At 31.3% G+C, this 24,491-nt stretch overlaps 2 protein-coding genes across 10 annotated transcripts in view; both read left to right on the plus strand.

The window, feature by feature from the left end:
* The window catches only part of LOC143246748 (uncharacterized), a 102,988-nt gene that overhangs the window by 63,500 nt on the left and 14,997 nt on the right, over positions 1 to 24,491 (plus strand). For 5 of the 9 annotated variants that reach the window (XM_076493840.1, XM_076493845.1, XM_076493847.1 and 2 more), the window contains 4 exons: positions 4,443 to 4,586; positions 10,078 to 10,145; positions 12,288 to 12,384; positions 21,990 to 23,058. In XM_076493840.1, coding sequence (XP_076349955.1) covers positions 4,443 to 4,586; positions 10,078 to 10,145; positions 12,288 to 12,384; positions 21,990 to 22,118 — 438 coding nt within the window. In that variant the 3' untranslated portion in view covers positions 22,119 to 23,058. Of the gene's footprint in view, positions 1 to 4,369; positions 4,587 to 9,678; positions 9,757 to 10,077; positions 10,146 to 12,287; positions 12,385 to 21,989; positions 23,059 to 24,491 lie in introns of those variants that run through there. The other 4 variants (XM_076493841.1, XM_076493843.1, XM_076493849.1 and 1 more) reach the window with 3 other exon arrangements.
* Positions 22,231 to 24,491, plus strand: part of LOC143245820 (uncharacterized) — a 30,156-nt gene continuing 27,895 nt past the window's right edge. The window contains exon 1 of the mRNA XM_076492075.1: positions 22,231 to 23,058. Within this exon, the coding sequence (XP_076348190.1) occupies positions 22,231 to 23,058 (828 nt within the window). The remainder of the gene's footprint in view (positions 23,059 to 24,491) is intronic.

Here is a 24,491-nt window from a genome sequence, read left to right on the forward strand (position 1 = left end):
GGATGTTGAGTTGTTAATTACTATAGGTATAAAAGATGTTCCTTTATATTGGTTTAATTTTGGTTTTAGTTGCTGTATAAGTAGGAATTCTTTGATTTTACATTTGTTTCCCTATTTTGTATCTGGGAGTTTTCTATGGTTATGTTGTGTTTATTTGATTTGCAGTGTTCAAAAACATGTGAAGGTGTTTTTTTGTGTTCTTTGAATCTAGTTTCTATTTTTCTGCTTGTTTCTCCAATATAGAAGTTGTGGCAGTTGTTGCATCGTATTTTATAAATTATGTTGGTGTTGTGTTTGTCAGTGTAGCTTTCACATAGCATGGACTTTAGTTTTGTACCTGGTTTCTGAATAAATTTGGTGTTTACTAGAATGTTGTGTTTTGTTATAAGTTTTTTTCCAAATATTGGTTATTTTTTCACTGATATTGGGAACATATGGTATGGAGAAGTATAAGGTTTTGTAGTCTGTTGTGTCTTGGAATTTATTGTTGTTTATTTGTTGTTAGACCAAGTGTGTGTGTATAATTTTTTTTACACAGTTTCTTGAAGACATTTGTTGATGTTGATGAAATGTTGTTTTATTTTGTTGGTTTCATTGTTGAGTTTATGTTAGTTTTGTGGCTTTTGTTTCTTAATATGTTGAGTTTTTGTTTTGGTTCATTGCCTTAATGGTCAGTTTTGATGTAATCTTCCTCTTGACAGAAGTCCCAACAACTGAAGTCTGCAAGATAGCTTTAGAACTTTATATTCAAGACCCCAACCCATTGATACACATCTCCAGCAACGAAAAAAGAATCCTTATAAAATTCACTACCACCAAAACTAACTTTATGTTCAATAACCAAAACTACCTACAAATAAATTACCTAAGTGTGGGGAATCCTGTGTCACCAGTTCTAGCCAACATTTTTATGACACAGACTGAATCACAAGTGATCAATTCAACCTTACACTCGCCACTATACTGGTACAGGTATGTTGATGATACAATTGCTGGATTCACATCTACAGAACACATACTGAGTTTTTTCAACCACGTTAACTTGATACACTACAACATTAAGTTCACCTGTGAACAGGAAAAAAACTAACCAAATATCATTTTTTAACCTTAAGATCACTAGCACTGATACACAATTCAAAACAGAAGTCCACAGAAAAATCACCCATACTGGATTATACATTCCCTGGGACTCAGCACATGAAACAAAACAAAAACTCAACATATTAAGAAACAAAATATATACAACCACAAAACTATGTTCACCTGTTAAAATTAACAAAATAAAACAACATTTCATCAACATTAACAAATTTCTTCAAAAACTGTGGAAAAAATTATACACACACTGAGATTAACAACAAACAAACAACAATAAATTTCAAAACTTATAACAACATTCCAGTAAACACCATATTTATTCATAAACCAGGTACAAAACTAAAGTCCATACTATGTAAAAGCTACACTGACAAACACAATACCAACATAATTTATAAAATACAATGTAACAACTGCCAGGACTTCTATATTTGAGAAACAAGCAAAATAATGGAAACTAGATTTGAAGAACATAAAAAACATCTTCAGATGTTTTGAACTCAGTAATAAAATAAACGCACAGATACTAAGTAGGGAAACAAATATAAACAAATGCAAAATCAAAGAAGCCCTACTTATACAGCAAGTAAAACCAAAATTAAACCAATATAAAGAAACACCATTATAACTTTACCAATTAATAACCTAACCTCCACCTGCAATGCCCTCTACAATCCAGTACCCGTTTATACTCTCGTCCGTCAATGGTCACATTCAAACACTCTTTCTTAACCTGAAGATGACCTAGGTAGGTTGAAATGTTGTTCCCTCATTATCAGTAAAAGTGTTAGTACCCATACCAGAGATACGACATGTTTATTTCTCAAATCGGCCTATGTTGCACCAATATAGAGGACCTTAAAGTCTCCACACATGTATAAGTAGAGAAGACATGAATAGTGGAGAGTCAGCAAATGATTTTTATAGTGGAAAAATTGTTTTAGTTTGAAATTGGGTATCATAATAACTTTTAGATCAATTAGGAGATAGTAAGAGTTACATATTTTTTTTCAACTGCTCTGTGATAATGGAGTTCTGTCTCCTGAGATATGGTAAGCAGGTATACAAGGCAAGTTTGGGTACAGTGGGTATCTTGTGTACAAACAAATTAGTCAGGATGAGATAGTTATTTTTTCCAAGAAATGTAGCTGTTCTTTAAGCCTGTTATCTATAGAAGTAATGTTGATGAAACATACCCAAACCATTGACTGTCTTCATTCATATCATCTATACAGTTAACTCATGAAATTGAGACAAATAACTCTTGTATGTTTCTTTCAACCATAATGTTAATGGCTTTTCAATTTCTGTCTGTTGTAAAAACAATTAAAGACCTTCTTACTCAGTTTGACACCCTTTTCTTTAAAATGCAGTTTTATTCTCTGTTTATTAAATAGAAGATAATCTTATCTCATCCAGTCTAGCCTTTTGTAAAGATATTACTTTCATACAAAGCATTATCTTTCAAAATGGCTACCCTATGCACTTATTGGAGAAAATAATTTTCTTATTCTTAACTTATTTTCCATTTTCTTGTGTTATAACTGTAAATTTATGTTGCTTATTTCTTAATTACATATTTCTCTTGTAATTACAAATACTGTTTGCTTTGTATCTTTAGATTATTGGTGATTTAATTATGCTGATTTTGAAATGTTTAATAGATGCTTCCTATTATCACATTTGTGTTTTGATTTATCATGAATGTAAGATCTTTTAAGAAAGTCAGTTTCTAGTATGTGATATCAACTTCTTTAATTGCCAGAAGTTTACTAGTTTCAGTTGTGTATGTTCAGATTAAACATTTTCTGAAAGTGTTTTGATTTTATGTTTAACATAAATTACAACTTTTACTTATTTTAAATGTGTTTACTATAGGCATTTCTAAGATAACATGCAAACATAATATAAAATCATGAAGAAACTTCTTGTATTTCAAGATTATTTACATTATGTGTACAGGCAGGCTTGTAACTATCTTGTCAGTAGATTGTATAAATAAATACACCATCAGTGATTATTGAAAGTACATACATATTTTATTTGCTTGGTATTGATATTAAAATTATTGTAATAGTGATTAAGGATATTATTCTGTTTGAACATAAAATGTTTTAAATAATGATTGCACCTTAGGTGTTTTAAAAGCTTCATGTTTTAAACAGATTTTAATATGATGTGACCATATGTTTCACAAGTTTTTGTCATTTTTAAAAAGTTCATAGTACAGAATGTATAATTTATTAAATCTTTTACATGTATTAAACCTTTTATCACTTCAAAAGACTTAATATACCTAAAACAAATTTGCTCTACTAATGCTATGTAATAATTTAACACAGTTGTTTTATTGTTATTTAGGATCATATCTAAATAGGCCCTGCATGGCCAGGTGCTTGATTCACAATCTGAGGGTTGTGGGATCAACTCCCTGTCACACCAAACATGCTTGCCCTTTCAGTCATGGGGGCATTATTATATGACAGTCAATCTTACTATTCATTTCTAAAAGAGTAACCTAAGAGTTGGCAGTGGGTGATGATGACTAGCTGTCTTCCTTCAAGTCTTGCAGTGCTAAATTAGGGACAGCTAGCACAGATAGCTTTTGTGTAGCTTTGCATAAAATTCAAAAATAATCAAACATATCTAAACAAAGACATGCTTGAATGTAACATAATTAAACTACGTTTTTATGTAATAGATGTTACTTTCACATAATTTTGAAACCAGACGTGATCGTGAACATAGCAGATAGTTCAGTGTGTATTTGCTATAAGAAAATACACACACAGAGATTCAAGTTGAATTAATTTGTCACAAAACAATTTGACAATATTTGTCCAGCTCAACATTGATTCAGTGAATATCTTTTTTGTTTAAGATAATGATTGTTGCCTCATGTTTACTTTTTAATCCATTTTGTTGAAAATATAGCTTATTTTGTAAATATATATTTATTCTTTTGAAACAAAATAAAAGTAACCAATAATATTAATGGGTAGAAAAGCGAGCAGAGAAAACAAAGTCAGTATATTCAGTATGATGTTTGTGATTTGTGTGTTATATTCAGATATCATTCTAAAGTAACATACAATGTTACTGATGTAATTATTTTCAATTATCATAGCATTTCATTTATATTTGCAATATAAGTCAAAATAATTTAACTTTTTTAATTATATCATTCCAGCAGCTGTTATAATAAAGTACTGATACACACCATTTTTCATGTTCTAAATCTATTTTTCCTTCAACCTCTGTTTGTAAGTTTTTTATGCCATAGCTTTTCCTCCTTTTTTACATCTTCTGTGTATCCTAAGTTTCTCTCCTCTTATGTTAAGAAGGCTTCTTTGGATCCTAAATTCCCCCCTCTTCCTCTCCGTAAGTATCTTGTGAACTGTAGGTTCTTTAAGTGTCGCAGTCCTTTGGAAGCCTTACAAGCACAGCTGAAAAAGGGTTCTCATTTCATCACGTTGAAACAAAAGGTGTGAAACTTGGAATTTTAACATGTATTGTATGATTGCAAATGTTTCAGAAATGGATATGGTTATGTTTAAAATTCATGAAATTATTTTTGTATGATACATTTAAAAAAAAGTTAAAAGTTAGCATTAGAATTTTCTACTTTGTAGCTGTTTCAATTGGAACTCTATTCGAATTAATTGTTAAATTTTCTGAGGTAGTTTAAAAATCTAATACTTCTAAATTGCAGTCTTACATTATTGTGTAAAATAGTTCAGGATGTTAATCCTGACAAAAGGAAATTCTAAAAATAATTATTCTTTGGGTCAGAAATTGTTTCTAAAGATATGTTGCAAGAGACTTCTGATTAATTTTTATATAAAACTGAATAAATTTTCTTCATAAATTTTTGAGTACATTATGAAAGTATTAATTGAAATATTAGCATTAATTAATTGTTATTAATATAAAAAGAGTGATATCTGGAAAGGCATATGTATTTTTGTTTTTCTGTTAAAATATCTGTATACCTACTTATAGATGAATTGTTGAATCAGTGGTCTGGATGCCTGTCATGTATCCTTAGACCCTTAGGCTCTTTCCTGAGAGTGACATGGGAGGGTTTAGATCTGACCACTGTATGTCACTTTTAGAGGACCTGTGTCTTTTCCAAACCTGACATATCTCCTCCTGAAGAATGACATATGAGAATTTGCATTTGTATCTGATTACCACCCTCTGTCACTTTCTGTAGGTTCCTTTATCTTTCTTGTGCTTTGAACTAGTATGTCAAGTGGTATGTATGTGAGTGTGTGTATATATACACAAGAAATATATTTGTAATTACTTTTAAGTTTTATCTATGAATTATAATATTTTAATAATAAACACACACGTATATTTATATGCAGGATTGGAAATAATTATGGTAATGGTGCAGAAAAAAGTTGTGAAAGTCTAGTACTACAGGATTGACATCCTTTTATCTTGTGTATACAAACTACATCAACATGTTGATAGGTTACACTACAACTGATTGTCATCTGGCTAGTCAGAAATTTCTACTCTAGAATAAAGCTTATAAAAGTAGAGACAGTAATGCTATGCCCAATAATAGTAGTGTTAATCCAGTCATGCTTCCCATGAAATACTACAAACTTGTAGAATTCAAATTTTTTATTGAACATATTTTATTCAACATACATATAAGTATTATATCAAGATTTTCACATGAGAAACCCTGTGTGTTTTAAATTAACTAACAAATCTTTGTTTTGGTGTGTGTGTGTACTTATGCTCTGAAGACTGGGTTGATTGATGATAAACCCTACAAAAGAAATTCTGGCATACATCAGAAATTTCTAGTGTTTCTTATTGTTACTTTTTGAGTTTGTGGAGTTAGGTTTGTGCATGGTCATGTATAGCAAACTTGTATGGTGTACAGTCGGACTAAATCAGCCTGGTAGTGAACATGCAGGAAGCACTTACGTTTAAGTGAATGACATGTTGAAATTAAAAAAGAAAATTCCACAAAGATGTAGTTGTAGTTTCAAAGTTTATATGGCTGTCTGTTGTGTGTGGTCCAGAGTTTGTTGGTTAATGCCAATTTCATTAGTTACAGTATACAGCAGAGAAGTGAGAGCCAGTTGTAACATGTATTTTAGGAAAATGTTTATACCTCTTCAAACAGAAATTTAGAATTACACTTTTAGTAGCCTGTACAGAGTGGTGTAAAAGTCAGACCCCATAAGGGTTGTGAATAAAAATAAAACAAAAATACTTACATTTTATTTGTTAAAGTAAATATTCAAGTTGCTGGCCATTATCTTACAAGAACATGCTGATTTGGAGCTAATGGCCAGCATTGTGAACATTACATTAATGAACAAATTAGTTATTACTTTTTTATTATTGTTTTTCAAAATCCTTATGGGGGTGCAACTTTTGCACTACTCTGTAAAATCACTTGACCTAATTCTTTAGTGTTTTTATCCTAAATTTTGGTTGCTCGTGTGCTGTCATCTTCAGGGAAATCTGAGGATGATTTTGTTTTTTGTATTGGTAGTAGTAAGGATTCAGTTATGGATTTTACTCTGTAAAAGATGTGGATGTCAGGTTTTGTAAAAATATGAAGAATAGATATATGAAATAGTAAGACAAAGAAGAATAGAGATGTGGGTGGGAAGTGGTGGGTAATACAACGAAGAATAGAGATTTGGGTGTTAGATATATTGAAGGACAAGAATAGATATTGAAGAATAGATAATGAAAGTGCTAATGCCCATACCAGCCATATTGAGAATGAATGTTTGTTTGATGAGTTCAAATTAATATTATTTGTGCTTGAGTAAGTGTGTTAAAACTGACTGTTGTATGCTTATTTTGAATTACCAAACTGGATTCTTTTTTTATTATAAAGAAAAGTGTATTGAATATGAAATTTTTAAATTTTGACAATGCATGTTGTTGTCATTCTACATGTTTGTGACCCCTTCATTGCACAGTGCTGTGTTTATGGACTTGCAGTGCTATAAATTGGGTTTCAATACCTGTAGTGAGCAGAGCACAGACAGCTTTTTACGTAGCTTTGTACTTAACTCTAAACAAACAAATCGAAATGTATTATGATTTTAGAAAATTATTAACATAAGTTTTTACATAAAATTGATGATATTAATGGTAATCACAAAATGAAATTTAATTTTCAGATAGTTAGTAGATACAAATATAACTTATATACCAATGTTTATAGGATTATTTTCACTGTTATTTTGAAAAGTGATATGTATGGTGGTGGTACGAGTTGTCTTTTACTCACCGTATTAAACCTGTACATAGGAATAAAAATATTCATAAAGTTTGCACATTGCTCAGTCATTTTAGTGACTTTCAAAAACAAATTAAATTTGCTTAAATATTTAAGTTTTATCACTTGTTTTGGACTAGTGAGTGAAAGATAATTTAGTTAAGAAGTGTTGAAACATATTACAATATGCAGATTTAAGTTGCAACTTGATAGATGAAATGACTGCAAAGTTTTCTTAATGAAATAGCTTCGAGATATAAAGCTTCAAATATTATCTATTGTTATTGGTACATTGTGTTTAAAACTTGAAAATTGTTAGTGAACTGTCATGATTAGTGTACTATGTAAAACAAAATTAACCAAAAGGCTGGAAGTGTAGGGTATTTTTTACTAACAAAAATATTTGAAAAACTGTTTGTAATGGACAGTCTTGTATCTGAAAATGTGAAATCTGTCTTTTAGTAGTCAAGAGGAAATGTATATTTCTTTTGTGAATTAAACAACTCAATTAATGACTTATGCTACTCATATGAAAAGTTTACCTAATATTTTTGTAATAGACCCACAAGGATATATTTTGACATCAGGTGAAAACATGTCAGCATACACTAACTGTAGTTCTGTTTAAACAGTTTGTCTGGTGATCACCATATAGTACAATGGTTTAAATGTTTCAAGAGCTATTAATTTTAAATGTTGACTTATAACATTTAAAAATAAATTTAATTATTATTTTAATATTTTGTTTTGGAACCTCTTCTACTACAACTTAATTTGAGACCAGCTGTTACTTATTTTGTCTGTAAAATGTCAGCATTCTTAACATATGTATGCAATAACATAGGACAATATCTCTACTCAAATGTGTATGTTGCACTCTATTTATTCTTATGTCATTTTAATTGTAACTGGACTGTCACTGTTAGAACAAATAAGCTACTTTTTATTTTCATAAGTTAGTGTGTAATATAAGCTAACTTTGGGAATGGTTAACAGTTTTTGGGTGCAAAATTTCTGGTACTCAATTTCTAAAAAAAATCATGTGATGAAAATGTTAGACCTAAAATGATAAAATATTAGGTTGTCCAGAAATAAATGTCGTTTTTGAACTGTGAAGTTTGGAAAAGTATAAACCAGTGTTGTAAAACATGCTTTAATCAAAGTAAGCACCATTTGCTTCAATACCCTTTTACAAACTTGTAATGATGCTGTTTGTGCCCCTGCTGTAGAAATCAGACTTTTTGTGGTCAGTGAACTCTCTGAAAGCTTCTTCTGTAAATGCTTGGTTTTGAAAGCATTTATTGTTCATAAAGTTGTAAGGGAAAGGTTTTTGGAATAAGGTGGATGAGGCAGATCCTCGATTCCCAATTCGTTTGGAGTGTCATCCTTGACAGTTCTCATAATGCCAGTTTTGTTTATTGTCCAGTTTTGTTTATTGTCAGTCAGCTCATGCAAAGCCAACTTCTTCACCTTTTTAGTCACAGTCATATGGTTGGCTATGCTTGATTTGCTTGTGTCTAGCTTTTCTGTAAGATAACATACTGTTGTACGAGGGTCTATCTCAACTGCTTCCCTTAATGTGTTTTCATTTAAGGATGGCTTCCTTCCACAACCTTTGTGGTCTTCAAGACTTTCATCTCCATGTCCAAACCTTTTTAACCAACACTGAACTGTATGTTTAGTAACAGATCCATGGCCAAATGGCTGGTTGATGTTCCTTGTAGTTTTGTTAGCTTTTCATCCAAGTTTGAAGGAAATCAGGTGAAGGTCCTTCTTGTCTATGCTGCCTTGGGGGTTGCAAAACTTTCTCTGAGTACAGTTGAAACAGCAGACAATTAAAACACCTTGTAAGTGACAAACATTGGATTAAACTAACCAACTAATTAAAGTTACTCAATATTCAGCTTCTAAATGTCATTGTGAGAATTCTGACATTTATTTCTGGACAACCTAATAAAAACAGAAATTTTGCTTCAGTTTTTTCTCTATATCATGTCTATTTTATATGTTGTCTTACTTTAAAACCCATGTAAGTAGATGCACATAAATATAACATAATATTCAAAACTATCTAATAGTTTGTATTTTAAAGTACCTAGTAGTTTTTTTCACTTTAAGCTCCCTCTACAACTTCCAGCTCAAATTCTTATTACGTTTTTGCTATGTAAAAATTTCTCACTTATATTCAATTTCAAAATCAATTTTCTGTATCATTGTTCTGCTTGTTTCAGGTATTAATTATGGAGAGAACCTCTGTTAAAGGTTAATAAGATCATAAAATTAAAACTAAGTAAATGTTTTTGTTGCAGTTTACATAAAAGAAAATTGTATAATTGATGCAAGACATTAAGTTCTGTAGTCACTCTGTAAGAAAACATGAGATGTTGGTAAGATTTGTTTTGTAAGGAAAGGGGTAAATCTTAAAATAATAAAATTGTGATTGTTTTTTGTGCTACAAGTCCAACTTAAATTGAATGTTGTATTCTCTAACTTCACAGTTGATTTAACCTAAAATTCTTTTTCTTATAAATGTAAAATACTAAAGGTTGTTCATAGTAGTAAGTGATAATAATCAAAATTCAAAGCTTTTAAACTAATTTACATAAACATATTAATGTTAATTACTTTCATATATTTTCTTACTTCTGGTGTTGATTTTCAGAATGATGTCTTAAATAAAACTTTTGAATTTCTATTTTTTTGTCTAGAAATACAAGAATAAAAATAAGGTTCCACCTATAAAGAAGGTGGAGAAGAGAAGTGGCAGATCTTCCAAGTAAGATATTTGTTGTACAGATGAAGTAATTATTGTAGTCCTGTTTTTCTTTGGATGTTGTTCTATGAAGTCATTTTGATTTACACTGTTAGACCTTATATCCCCTTACATAATAGCTTTTCTCATTTGTTGCTGCCTTCTATATGTGCAATTTTTCACACATCACTAGCCTGACACTTTCACCTATCCCATGTGTTTACATGTGATAAAGCTGTAATGTAGCATGTAATAGTCTTCCACCCATAGGAGTTTGACACACTCTCCTGACACAGCTTATTCCCTCTTTACTGAAGAATACAATTTTTGCTTCGTTATTTAGTGATAAGTCTAAAGATTTACAATGTTAAAATCAGGGTTCAATATCCCATGATGGATATAGCAGATGTCCTGATGTAGATTTGTTACTTAAAAAAAACAAGTCACAGTCATCTTATTTCAGCATTGTTGAGAGCATATTTACGAAAATTTTGCTCATGTTTTTTGAGAAGTTTGGTTGATTTTACTGGCCACATGACGTCTTTCTACTCATTTAAAGTTTTTATAGAGTTAATACTTCTAACTTTTAATATAGTGTGTATACCTTCACAAAATTTGTCAGTCTTTCACATACAAAAAAATCATATTTTTAATAAACTAAGATAAAGGTTTGCCAACAAATATATTGAGTACTTGTTTTAAATAGTCCAAATGCAAAGTAATTTTTCACATTAAAATCAAAAATACTTTTCCTCATCTCAAAAATCTCAAATTTCATTATTTGTGTAATCCATAAAACCTTCTAAATATCTGATACATTTGAAATGCTTTTAGTTTCTTTCCATTAAAACTTTATACTTTGCCTGTTATTTTCTCTACTCTAAATCAAAACCGGATTGGTCAATTTAATCAATATTGTAACCACCAAAAACAAATTGAAATAAATCTAAATAACTTTTTTTTCTTAAAATTGTAATATAAGACTACATTTGTTTAAAATAAGTAGCTTTTAACAATATCTATCTATTTCTAATTAAAGTTTATTGTTTGCTTGCCTTTAAACTGTGTTTAAGTACTATTCGTACCATTATAAGTTGTAAGTCACTTGGGTAACATAGAGGTTATAATATGCTATGGAATGACATTACCTGTGAGCTACTCTGAGCTGTTCAAGTGAAATTATAGGAAGGCTTAAAAGTACTAATGCTGTTTAACTTGCAGATCTTAAATATAATTTTATGTGTCCAGTAAATTTTTTCTCAAAAAAGTGTAGTGAATAAGGTTAGTTTACAAGATAAAAAACATGATGTGATATCTTTTCTACTTTCAATACTTACCAGGTTAAAGTAGCAAGGCTTGAGCAGTTCTTGTTTTCCACTGTTCACTTGACGTATCGTCTCTAAAGTATTTAATACAATGACAATTACTCACAAGCTAAAATAACAATTGTACTAAAGACAGTTTTGTGGATGGAATTTCATAATATACACAAACGTGAAATTTCAACACAACAGCATTTTTTGAATATGCTTCAGAATTCTAATGTGGATTTTTTAAAATTTATTTAATCTTTTATTACAGGGTGGAAAACTAGTAGTATCATCTAGTGCATTATCATTAAACCATTGTCATTTTAGACTATTAGAAAAATAGTTATCTACATTTGGTTGATAGCTTATGAAAACTGCAAAATATGTTTTGATATTGTGACATAATTAGTAAATAATAGGGTTATGATAAAGATGAATTAGTTACAAGACTATTGATAAATAAAAGTAGAACAAGTAAGGTTTTATGAGTGTTTCTCAACAACATGTCTGACAACCACTTACTCAGTCTGGGATTTTACAAAAACAAATAAATATGTGAATCAATGGATTTTCATTCTGTTTGCATTTTAGTTGTCTGTGACAATTTGAAAAGGTTGTAAGTGGGTCACTGGTATTGAAAAGGTTGAGAAATTATGGTCTATACAATTTCTAAAAATAAAGGTGTTTTGGTCAACATGCAGGTGAGTAGGTTCTGAAACTGACAAACATTTCAATGTAACTCTATAAGTAATAAATTTCCAGAGGTAGATTTTAAATTAGGTCGTAATACTGAAAAAAATACCTATTAATTGTGATGAGATTCTGAAATGTTAAAACTTTCAAACTCCCATTTCAGAAACTTGAAATCAAAAAAGACAATGGAGGCATATACAAGCATCTGTTCTGAAAATGCTCAAAGTGAAGAAATCAAAGGAAAATCACGCTTCAGTATGGTAAGCTTTGTATCCTTTATAAACAACTTATTGTAAAAATAAAATTAGTTAAAATTTCTATGTTTAAATATATGCAGTTTTTTGCCAACACTTTGAAAGAAAAATTTAATTGGGAAATAGAGGGAATTCAAGCATGCAAATGTGATATTATAATTGGTAATTATTTATTATTTTAGATAAGTAAAACATTACTACTAACTGTAAGCATATACAATATGAGGGCTGTTCAAAAAATACGCAGACTGACGTCATAAAACAAAATGTACTTTATTTAGAAGTTACAGGTCTGGGACCCCTTCAAAGTACTCTCCTCCCCAACGCACACACTTATCCCAATGGTATTTCCACTTGTTGAAACAGTCTTGGTACGCTTCTTTTGTAATGTCCTCTAGCTCCTTTGTCGCATTTGCCTTAATCTCGGGAATCATCTCAAATCTTCTTCCTTTCAAGGGTCTTTTGAGTTTGGGGAACAAGAAAAAATCACAAGGAGCAAGAGGTCAGGTGAGTAGGGGGGGTGGGGAAGAACAGTGATCGAGTGTTTGGCCAAAAACTCACGAGTTCTGAGGCACAAATTTCGCAACAACACGGTGCATCTTCAATTTTTCGGTCAAAATCTCGTAACAAGATCCAACTGATATCCCACACTCTTCAGCAAGCTCCCTGACAGTCAGATGTCGATTTGCCCGCACCAGGGTGTTGATTTTGTCGACGTGTGGGTCATCAGTTGACATGGAAGGACGCCCAGGACGCTCATCATCTTCAATGGACTGTCGACCATCCTTAAAACGTTCATGCAACTTGAAACATGCCGTATGCTTCATAGCAACATCACCGTAAGCCATGTTAAGCATAGCAAAAGTTTCAGTCGCAGATTTTCCAAATTTAACACACAATTTCACAGCAAGTCATTGCTCCTTCAGGTCATTCATTCTGAAATCCGCCAAACGAAAAAATCGCACTTCACTTAAAACCGCATAGCTAATACACAAATGAAGATATATGCAATCGGGAAATGGCATCGTAATCAGCTGATCTGTGCGAACCTAGCGACATCAAGCAGATTCCCCTGGAACCAACTAGAGCCACGCAATTCAAACAGTCCGCGTATTTTTTTAACGGACCTCATATATATTTTTATGCTTTTAGCACTGTGAGCTGCATACACATGTATATGGTGAATTTAAATTGACATTATACATATGCAAGAAATGCTGTTAAACAATGAGTAAATTTTAATTTAAAATAGACAATCCTTTTCAGGAATGGTTTTTGAAATGAGGGCAAAATATATCTGCTAATACTGATATCAAATGACCATTACTTATAAATACTGACACTTGAAAGTTTGTTTTGTCAAGTAATTCTACCTGTTAACTGTTCAAATATATTCTCTAATACTAATATCAAATGACCATCACTTATAAATACTGACACTGGAAAGTTTGTTTTGTCAAGTAATTCTACCTGTTAACTGTTTAAATATATTCTCTAATACTAATATCAAATGACCATCACTTATAAATACTGACACTGGAAAGTTTGTTTTGTCAACTAATTCTACCTGTTAACTGTTCAAATATATTCTCTAATTCTGATATCAAATGACCATCACTTATAAATACTGACACTGGAAAGTTTGTTTTGTCAAGTAATTCTACCTGTTAACTGTTTAAATATATTCTCTAATTCTGATATCAAATGACCATTACTTATAAATACTGACACTGGAAAGTTTGTTTTGTCAAGTAATTCTGCCTGTTAACTGTTTAAATATATTCTCTAATACTGATATCAAATGACCATCACTTATAAATACTGACACTGGAAAGTTTGTTTTGTCAAGTAATTCTACCTGTTAACTGTTTAAATATATTCTCTAATACTGATATCAAATGACCATTACTTATAAATACTGACACTGGAAAGTTTGTTTTGTCAAGTAATTCTACCTGTTAACTGTTTAAATATATTCTCTAATACTGATATCAAATGACCATTACTTATAAATACTGACACTGGAAAGTTTGTTTTGTCAAGTAATTCTACCTGTTAACTGTTCAAATATATTCTCTAATACTGATATCAAATGACCATTACTTATAAATACTGACACTGGAAAGTTTGTTTTGTCAAGTAATTCTACCTGTTAACTGTTTAAATATATTCTCTAATACTGATATCAAATGACCATCACTTATAAATACTGACACTGGAAAGTTTGTTTTGTCAAGTAATTCTACCTGTTAACTGTTTAAATATATTCTCTAATACTAATATCAAATGACCATCACTTATAAATACTGACACTGGAAAGTTTGTTTTGTCAAGTAATTCTACCTGTTAACTGTTTAAATATATTCTCTAATACTGATATCAAATGACCATCACTTATAAATACTGACACTGGAAAGTTTGTTTTGTCAACTAATTCTACCTGTTAACTGTTTAAATATATTCTCTAATACTGATATCAAATGACCATTACTTATAAATACTGACACTGGAAAGTTTGTTTTGTCAAGTAATTCTACCTGTTAACTGTTCAAATATATTCTCTAATACTGATATCAAATGACCATTACTTATAAATACTGACACTGGAAAGTTTGTTTTGTCAAGTAATTCTACCTGTTAACTGTTCAAATATATTCTCTAATACTGATATCAAATGACCATTACTTATAAATACTGACACTGGAAAGTTTGTTTTGTCAACTAATTCTACCTGTTAACTGTTCAAATATATTCTCTAATACTGATATCAAATGACCATTTCTTATAAATACTGACACTGTAAAGTTTGTTTTCTCAAGTAATTCTACCTGTTAACTGTTCAAATATATTCTCTAATACTGATATCAAATGACCATTACTTATAAATACTGACACTGGAAAGTTTGTTTTGTCAAGTAATTCTACCTGTTAACTGTTCAAATATATTCTCTAATACTAATATCAAATGACCATCACTTATAAATACTGACACTGGAAAGTTTGTTTTGTCAACTAATTCTACCTGTTAACTGTTCAAATATATTCTCTAATACTGATATCAAATGACCATTACTTATAAATACTGACACTGGAAAGTTTGTTTTGTCAAGTAATTCTACCTGTTAACTGTTTAAATATATTCTCTAATACTGATATCAAATGACCATTACTTATAAATACTGACACTGGAAAGTTTGTTTTGTCAAGTAATTCTACCTGTTAACTGTTCAAATATATTCTCTAATACTGATATCAAATGACCATTACTTATAAATACTGACACTGGAAAGTTTGTTTTGTCAAGTAATTCTACCTGTTAACTGTTTAAATATATTCTCTAATACTGATATCAAATGACCATCATTTATAAATACTGACACTGGAAAGTTTGTTTTGTCAAGTAATTCTACCTGTTAACTGTTCAAATATATTCTCTAATACTGATATCAAATGACCATTACTTATAAATACTGACACTGGAAAGTTTGTTTTGTCAAGTAATTCTACCTGTTAACTGTTCAAATATATTCTCTAATATTGATATCAAATGACCATCATTTATAAACACTGACACTGGAAAGTTTGTTTTGTCAAGTAATTCTACCTGTTAACTGTTCAAATATATTCATTCAGACAGCTGCATAGTTTGACATCCAGTTTTTCTGTATTTTAACCATTGATGTGAGATAATTTATCTTATAAATTATTGAGACACAAAATGTACTAATGTAGTTACAGTTCCATTTTGTACTTTAACAACAATAAAATTATTGAGATACAAATAGCTGTCATATATAATGATAAACTTAGAGTATACATTAATAACCAGGAAAAAAAATTTCACTAAAAAACAAAATAAACATGTTATGAACTCAAGCAGTCAAAATGCAGATAGCCTTCATGCAGCTTTGCATGAAATTCAAAAACAAACAAGCAGTCAGTATTGCAGTGTAGTTTTGATGTAAATGTGGTGCTCTATAATTAGTATTTATGATACTTGGATACTGTTAAGAAACATATTATTAGTTTGGGGAACTTGATTCAAATATTTGGCATATTTTAAAGTACACTTTAAACTAAGAGATGGAGCTTCTAATCTACAGTCATGTGAAAAGTTAGTTCATCCTATGAAAGCCTGTGTACTTTTGTAACATTTTTGGATATATAGATACTTAATCTCAATTTTAACAATACTGAAAGATTATAGGAATGTAACTAAACAATTAAAATGGAAGAAAAGACTTTTCAAGATCTTCTGTAAATGTAATTCTACAAAAATGCATATTCTAACTGAGGAAAAAGTTAGGACACCCCCACATTTATTCTCACTTAAAATGGCTCAACTCACACACAGGTGTATCACACCAGGTGCACATGATTAGAAGATCGTTACTCAGCATTTTGAATGAGGCTTGCCCTATTTATACCTCAGACATTTAGTTTGGTGTGCTCCTGACTGTTGAAGTGAGAGTGAGCACCATGGTGAGAGCAAAAGAGCTGTCTGAGGCCTTCAGAAAGAAAATTGTAGCAGCTTATGAATCTGGTAAGGGATTTAAAAAGATCCCAAAAGATTTTGAAATCAGCCATTCCACTGTCCGGAAAACAGTCAACAAGTACAGGGCTTTCAAAACAACTGCCAACATGCACAGGTCTGGTGACCCAAGCAAGTTCACTCCAAGAGCAGACTGCAAGATGATAAAAGAGGTCTCCAAATACCCTAACATGTCATCACGGGAGCTTCAGCAGGCTCTGGCTACTGTTGATGTGAAAGTGCATGCCTCTACAATCAGAAAGAGACTGCACAAGTTTAACTTGCATGGGAGGTGTGCTAGGAGGAAACCTTTGCTCTCTAAGAGAACCATCAAGGCCAGACTGAAGTTTGCCAGAGAGAATGTAGACAAAGACCAGGACTTCTGGAATAATGTTCTTTAGACAGATGAGTCCAAAATTGAATTACTTGGACACCAGAACAGAGGACATGTTTGGCATAAACCAAATACAGCATTCCAGGAAAAGAACCTCATACCAACTGTGGAGCATGGAGGTGGAAGTGTCATGGTTTGGGGCTACTTTGCTGCAGCAGGACCTGGACAGCTCACAATCACAGAATCCACCATGAATTCTACTGTGTATCAGAGGGTGCTTGAGTATCATGTGAGACCATCTGTAAGAAAATTAAAGCTGAAGTGGAACTGGACCCTGCAACACGACAATGACCCAAATCTTACCAGTAAATCCACCAAGGACTGGCTGAAAACTAAGAAATGGAGAGTCCTGGAATGGCTGAGTCAAAGCCCAGATCTTAATCCCATTGAGATGCTGTGAGGTGACTTGAAATGGGCTGTACATGCAAGAAACCTCTCAAACATCTCACAGCTGAAAGACTTCTGCATTGAGGAGTGGGGCAAACTTTCTTCAGACTGATGTCAGAGACTGGTAGATGGCTACAAGAAGTGTCTCACTGCAGTTATTTCAGTCAAATGGGATAACACTAGCTATTAGGGGGTAGGGTGTCCTAACTTTTTCCTCAGTTAGAATATGCATTTTTGTGGAATAACATTTACAGAAGATCTTGAAAAGTCTTTTCTTCAGTTTTAATTGTTTAGTTATATTCCTATAATCTCTCAGTATTGTTGAAATTGAGATTAAATATCTATATATCCAAAAATTGTTATACAAATACACAGGCTTTCATAGGGTATCCTAACTTTTTCATATGACTGTATATGTTTCTCTATGGTTTTATAAAGAAATGCATCATCTTCAAAGAGTACATTATAATGTTTTTTATACCTATTACACTTTTGTTTTTGATTCAATTTTCTTTTTCTGAAACTAAGCAAAAGCATCAGATCTAATCTGATTCAATTACCAGTATTCCCTTTTTGGTTAATGTTTGAGGAAACTAAAAAGAGATTTTAAAAGTTTCACTAATTTTTGTGCCAAGACAGAAAGAAATAGAAGAATGGACTTAATTAGATATGAAAAAGAATTACGTTTTTAAAATTCACACATTTTTCTTGTTTCTACATCGTACATTCCCTTCTCTTTTGTATATAGAATGAATTTCAATACCTAAGACTCAGGCCTAAATGTTTTGTTTATTATACCTACTTTTAACACTCATTGATAAATTACTTTATTATTTGCAATTGCTCAGTCATATGTTTGAAAGTGAATATTGTTACAGATTTCCATGTAATTACTGTTTTTAGTTAAATTTGGTTAGCCTCAGTTCTAGAATCCTACCTGATGATGCCAGATAAACCTGGTGAAGCATTATGAATAAAAAAAAAAAATCTAATTTTGTTTAATAACATGGGAATTTATAGGTATGGTTAAATACAACCTAATGTGAATATACACTATCATCAGACTTGGAGGATTTCCACTCATTTTTTAGCCTTGTGAAATGTTAAGTCGTTCATTAATTTTCTAATTAGCTTTTACTTGAAAAAGAAACACAAATTCTCTATGTACAAGCAAAAAAAAATTATATAAAGTATTTCAGGTTTGGTTTGGCTGTTTGGCATTTATTAATGCAAAACAACTTGGCTATATGTGTCAAACACCAGTAAAACCATAAAAGTAAAACTGTTATAACATAAAACTAAACAATGTCCTAAGGTCAGACAGAAGACTAAAACAGAATTTAAAAGGTCAATAGTTTCTAAAACTTTAAAAATACAATCAAGTTGGATGGTATCGTTGTTGCCAATGACACCATCCAATGTCAGGGCCAAACTCTTAAAAAAACACATGTCAAATATGGTGCCATCACTCAGAGTTATAATAAGAGCACAAGAGTAAAATATGAGCCTTTGGGACTAAAGTGTTACAAAGACCACACATTGGTGGATCATTTCCAGATTAAAGAAAATGATGGGTTGAACTGACCAGTGATAGCCAAGTTAGGATAACTTCCTCTTGACCAAAGAAAACAACAGATGGTTTGATCTGGAAAAACTTATGATATTTTCACTCTTAAGTCTTAAGTTGGCACTGGCATGAAGCAGAGCCTTCAGTAGAGGACTGTAGCCACATATGAAGTAGATATAGGACTAACAGCATCAGAGCAGACAGACTCAGCAAGCTTATTCCCATAAATGGCCAGGTATCCAGATAGAAACAGAAGATAAAGTAAAATGAGCCAGTTGTTTTTGAATATTTACAAGAACAGTGTGAGTAATAATGTGAAGTGATTACAGGGTTAGTAGAATTAGTGTACTGCATAGCTTCTACATGATCCAGGGCAAGAGAAATGGCATACAACAAGGCAGTGAACACAGAAACAATAGTAGGGCCCACAGAGTCACATGATTTTGAACCAAGTATATAAATAGGAGTGGAAGATGGTTGAAAAGATTTTTGACAAAGAGAAGATGGTATTTCCAGTAGAGTATATTTGCCTTCATCATATGCCTTAAAGAAAAGTCACAGATAGCAGGATGGGCTGATAAGTGGAGGCAGCCATGTTTACCAAGGACAAACCCAATTACCACTTCATAACCAAATTAACATGTTTAGCATTTATCATTCTTATAACATAGCTTATTTTCAGTTATATAAGTTGAATTAACTTCTTTTTTAATTTGTGGATAAAAGTATGTTTGCTCTCTTTTGTATAAATTTTATGTATACCTTAACCCTTTGTAATGGGCTCAGTGTAATATACACAAGCTCATACACACTATTTACACTATAACTTATGATACAATATGTGTATCTTCACAAAAAATTTGGTATACCATTAGTAAATGTTACAAGTTTTTTGTGCACAAAATCATATTTTAATGAAATATTTTTACTAAAGATTTGTTTGTTAAAATACTGAGTCTGTTTCTTTACTAGTCCGAGCATGAAGTAATTTCATGTTATGATTAGAAAATTATTCTTCATCCCAAAAAATCTCAAATATTATTTGTATCTCTAAGACCTAAAAATACATTTCAAAGTTTTGGTTTGAGTAAGACTTTATATTTTATGTTATTTTCTACACCATAAGTATGTGGGATCTGTCAATTGACCCACCTTGTAACCATTATACAAAAATTGGGAAATAAATATAAATTATGCTTTTTTTGTGCTAAAGTTACTACATGTAACAACATGAAAGTACAAATGTTTCTTGAAGTAGTGTAAGTCTTAATGTTATATATTTATTATAATGACCTTTCAGTCATGCCTAGCTAACATTACATAACTTGAATTGATGTGTACTTGTGTTACTGTCGCCAACAGTATAAAAGTGCCCTATAGTTTTTCCTGTATTAACTGTATTTTAGTAGACTGGTATTTTATAATATTCAGTCACATTTTAGTTATTGTATTTTATATGTATATAGGTAACTATTTAGAAATAAGTTACAAACTTAGTTTTCTTAAAATATAGAGCAAACAATTATATTTTCTAACTCGAACCTTTGAACTCAGTTGCTGATGAACATAGGTTGCTAAACCTTTTAAAATTTCACACTTGGAAAATATTAAACAAAATTTCATGTTAGGTTTTGTATATACAGTTGAATAACCAAAAAATCTTAAATAGCTCCTGATATCATATAATTTAATTTTTTTAAGCTCAGAATCTAAGCTGTATTTCGGTTTAAAAATATGAAACTTTGAGCAGACTAAAGACACAACCTAACTTCTTGAAATTTTGGTTTGATAGAACAAGGTAGACTTTTCAAAGATTAAAATAGCAGGTAAAACCATTCTAGGGACATTCTAAGCTGTTAATTGGTTATTCACATGTTATCTATTGAAGTAAGTGCATATAAGGAACTGTTTTCAGAAATGGTGAATGGGACCAATGTGTTTGATTCAGTATATAAACCATGTCTCAACAAAACAAAAAAAAAGATGTGGAGTTCTTATTTTATATTCTAGCTTTATAATAATAATTACTTGGGTCCCTATAGTCAGCATTTTAACATCACACACATCTAATTTTAAACAGTACTGCATTCAATATACCATGTGACTCACTAAAATATATATTGGATATATTATTTTAACAATTTAAAAAATTAACTCATATGTAATATAAATGTTTTATACAGTTTTAGGTGTTTCTTATAGATGATGTAGAAATACTTTATTTTAAAACATTAACAGGTGTCAATTTCTTTCTGTAAAATACTGTAAGGGAATTGTTTTCGTTACCAGAATTTTCACCTATGTGGCACTGCCCAAATCCGGCAGGTACTGGTTAATAATGCTATTACCATATTAATTGCTTCTATTTAATTACCAAGACAGTTATCACTTAGCTATGTAGCTTGGTTTACATATATCTTATAGTTAATCTAATTTCTATTCAACTTTTTGATGATAAAAATGATGTATTAAAACATAATTTTTATTATAAACTGTGTGTTTTATGAATATGTATTTATTACTGAAAGTAAAATATTAACAGTGGTTAGGGTCAGTTGGTGTAGTCTCTGTCTTACCAGACATGAACTGTAACTATGTGTCTTAGTGTAGAATCAGTTAAAAATACATTGTTTTCTAACTCGGTTTCAATTTCATTCTTGAAAAGTAGTGAAATTTAAAAGTTATTTTGTCCTCAGAAATCCAGACTAACTATTGTTTCTTGTTATTGGTAGAGAGGAAGAACGTATCCACCTCTGAAAATATCAGGACTGTACAGCTTTACAAGCTCAGAAGATGAACCACAAGATCCAGAAGTAATCTGGCTTTCACAAAAAAAAGCAAAGAAAATATTCAGTAAATAAAAAAAAGAATAAGTCTAAAAATATAACCAGGAGAAAATCTTCTGGAACTGACTGGTCTGATATTGAAAAATTTGAACTAACAGTAGAACCCTCATCTGTTTCTAAGACAAGAATGAGACTTTCAAGGTCTGATAATAAAAGTAAAGATACGCAGAAAGAACTAACACAGTTAGTGCATGAAGCTTCTCATGATAATTCTGGTATTGATGTATCAGTTATTCATTCAGTAAATATGGTATCCAGTACTGAGGAATTGAGTGCACAAAAGGATTCAACTGTTTTATCTGACTCGTTGGAAAAAATCAAAAGTGTAAGTAGTGGAAACAAGACAGGTATTACTCAGAAAGAATACAGTTGTAAAGGTCTTTGTGGATTAGGTATGGAAGATAAGTCTGACAACATAATACAGAAAGCAAGGTTTGGAACTGTGCCAGAATCTGAAATTTTAGGAAGCAAAAGTACAGAATCTTTAAACATTGATACCAAGAGTAGAACAGATTGCACTGAAAACAAAAGTGAACAAAAACTTAATACAACCTGTATTCAAGAAGAAAAACAGCATAGTATGTTAGAGAAGAACTGCAGTGTGAGACACCATGCATCTCCTATAAGATATCCTGACGTATCATCCAGTTCTGATGAACTGGTCAGTTTTGCCTCCTTTAAACAATCATTTGGTGAAGAGCTTCATAAAAAATTCCAGACACTATTGCAGGAGCTGGTTTCACCAGAACAGCTGAGGAGCAGGCCTTTTAAATGGAGAAACTCTGATCTAGGTTCTCCAGACATTATCCCACTAAACAACTCTCCAGAGACAGATTTTGTATTAAGTCCTGTGGGTAGAAGTGAGAAGTTCAGTTTTGATACCACATGGCCAAATTTGAAGCATGAGAAACGTTTAATGATGACAACACCAGGTCCTTATACTCCAACACAAAAGGTTTACATATTTCATAACCATTGTCATGGTTATGTATTTGTATTGTATAAAAATATTGAAATAGTATTTTGTTGTATGGATGTGTGTGTGTGTATACAAAAATCATATGTAATGAATAATAGGTTGTTAGCTGTGGCATATATTTTTTACAAGATCAATTTCTAAAATTCAGTCACTTGAAATTAGATTGTATTAGAATTATGCAATACTATTAGGTATTTAGTTGAAGTAAAACTGAAAGCATAACCATTTTGGCCTCAAAAATAAATGAACAAAAGAGGGTGGATGTTTCCATTGTTACTTTTTCATTTTACTAACACCATGATGTTGTTATGTGTGTGTATATTTATATATAACACAGCTTACCATTAAGAAAAGAGAAACCAACTTCAATATTTAGTGAATCTGCCTATTCTGTGTGGTATCTAAAGCTAAATCATGATTATTTACAAGATTTGAAATCTAGCCTTGTGAGATTGAATCCTAGTCCTCATACAGAACACAGATGAGAGTGTTCCAAGAAGGTGGTTGTTTGTTTGGGGTGCTTTAGCATGGAGATATCAAGAATAGACAACTCTTCTCAATAGGTTCATTACTGGCAATAAGTTTGGCCATGGAAGAGTGGTTAATGCCCTGACATTCAAGTTGTTGTTTTCTGACTTGAACTGAATGAGCAAAATCTCCATCTTGGATGAAAATACTATCTTATCTGGCAAGTTGGTCACTGACATGGGTAGGTAGGAAGACTTTTGAGAATTGTGCTGCAGTGATTGTCCCTTTACATGCCACCAGATAGTCAAATAGCACCCCACGGCTCAACATAAATACTAATATATTGTGACTTGTAAATGGTTTGAGAAAATCTTGGTAGGATAGTACCAAACACACTTTGAGAATAGTGCAAGTTCAGACTCATTGGAAGAAATTACAATAATGCAAAAAAGCATGTGTGTACAGAATATTGATAGTCGACAATCAAGTAAAGTAAAACAAAATTAATGTGAAGGACTGCATTACAAACATCAGATCCCAACTTATGACTAATAATAATTTGCAATAAACAAAAATAAGCCCAAACAAAATTAAAAACTCTGCACCAATCAAAAGGATTTCCATAGTACAGGCTATAATGTGGGATATAAAATGTACCATAGATTTTGGATGTGACTGTGAAAGTAGGACCCACATTGTGGTGGGGATACATCATCTATCAGTGTTAACCTCCATTCTTACATTAATAAAATTCATGAATAATCAAAAGAAATAGAAATGAAGAGAGCGAGATGTGGGTGCTCAAACTCCCAACGTCCCACATCTGTATCACTCTTTACTGCTTCTAGACAGTTGTGGGAAGGTGACTGATCTCGAAAGTAAAGAAAAATAAAATAATATTAAGGTACTACCATTTGGGGGTAAATAAGAAAAACCTCCTG

This window comes from Tachypleus tridentatus, chromosome 3 (assembly GCF_004210375.1).
Source record: "Tachypleus tridentatus isolate NWPU-2018 chromosome 3, ASM421037v1, whole genome shotgun sequence".
NCBI lineage: Eukaryota > Metazoa > Arthropoda > Merostomata > Xiphosura > Limulidae > Tachypleus > Tachypleus tridentatus.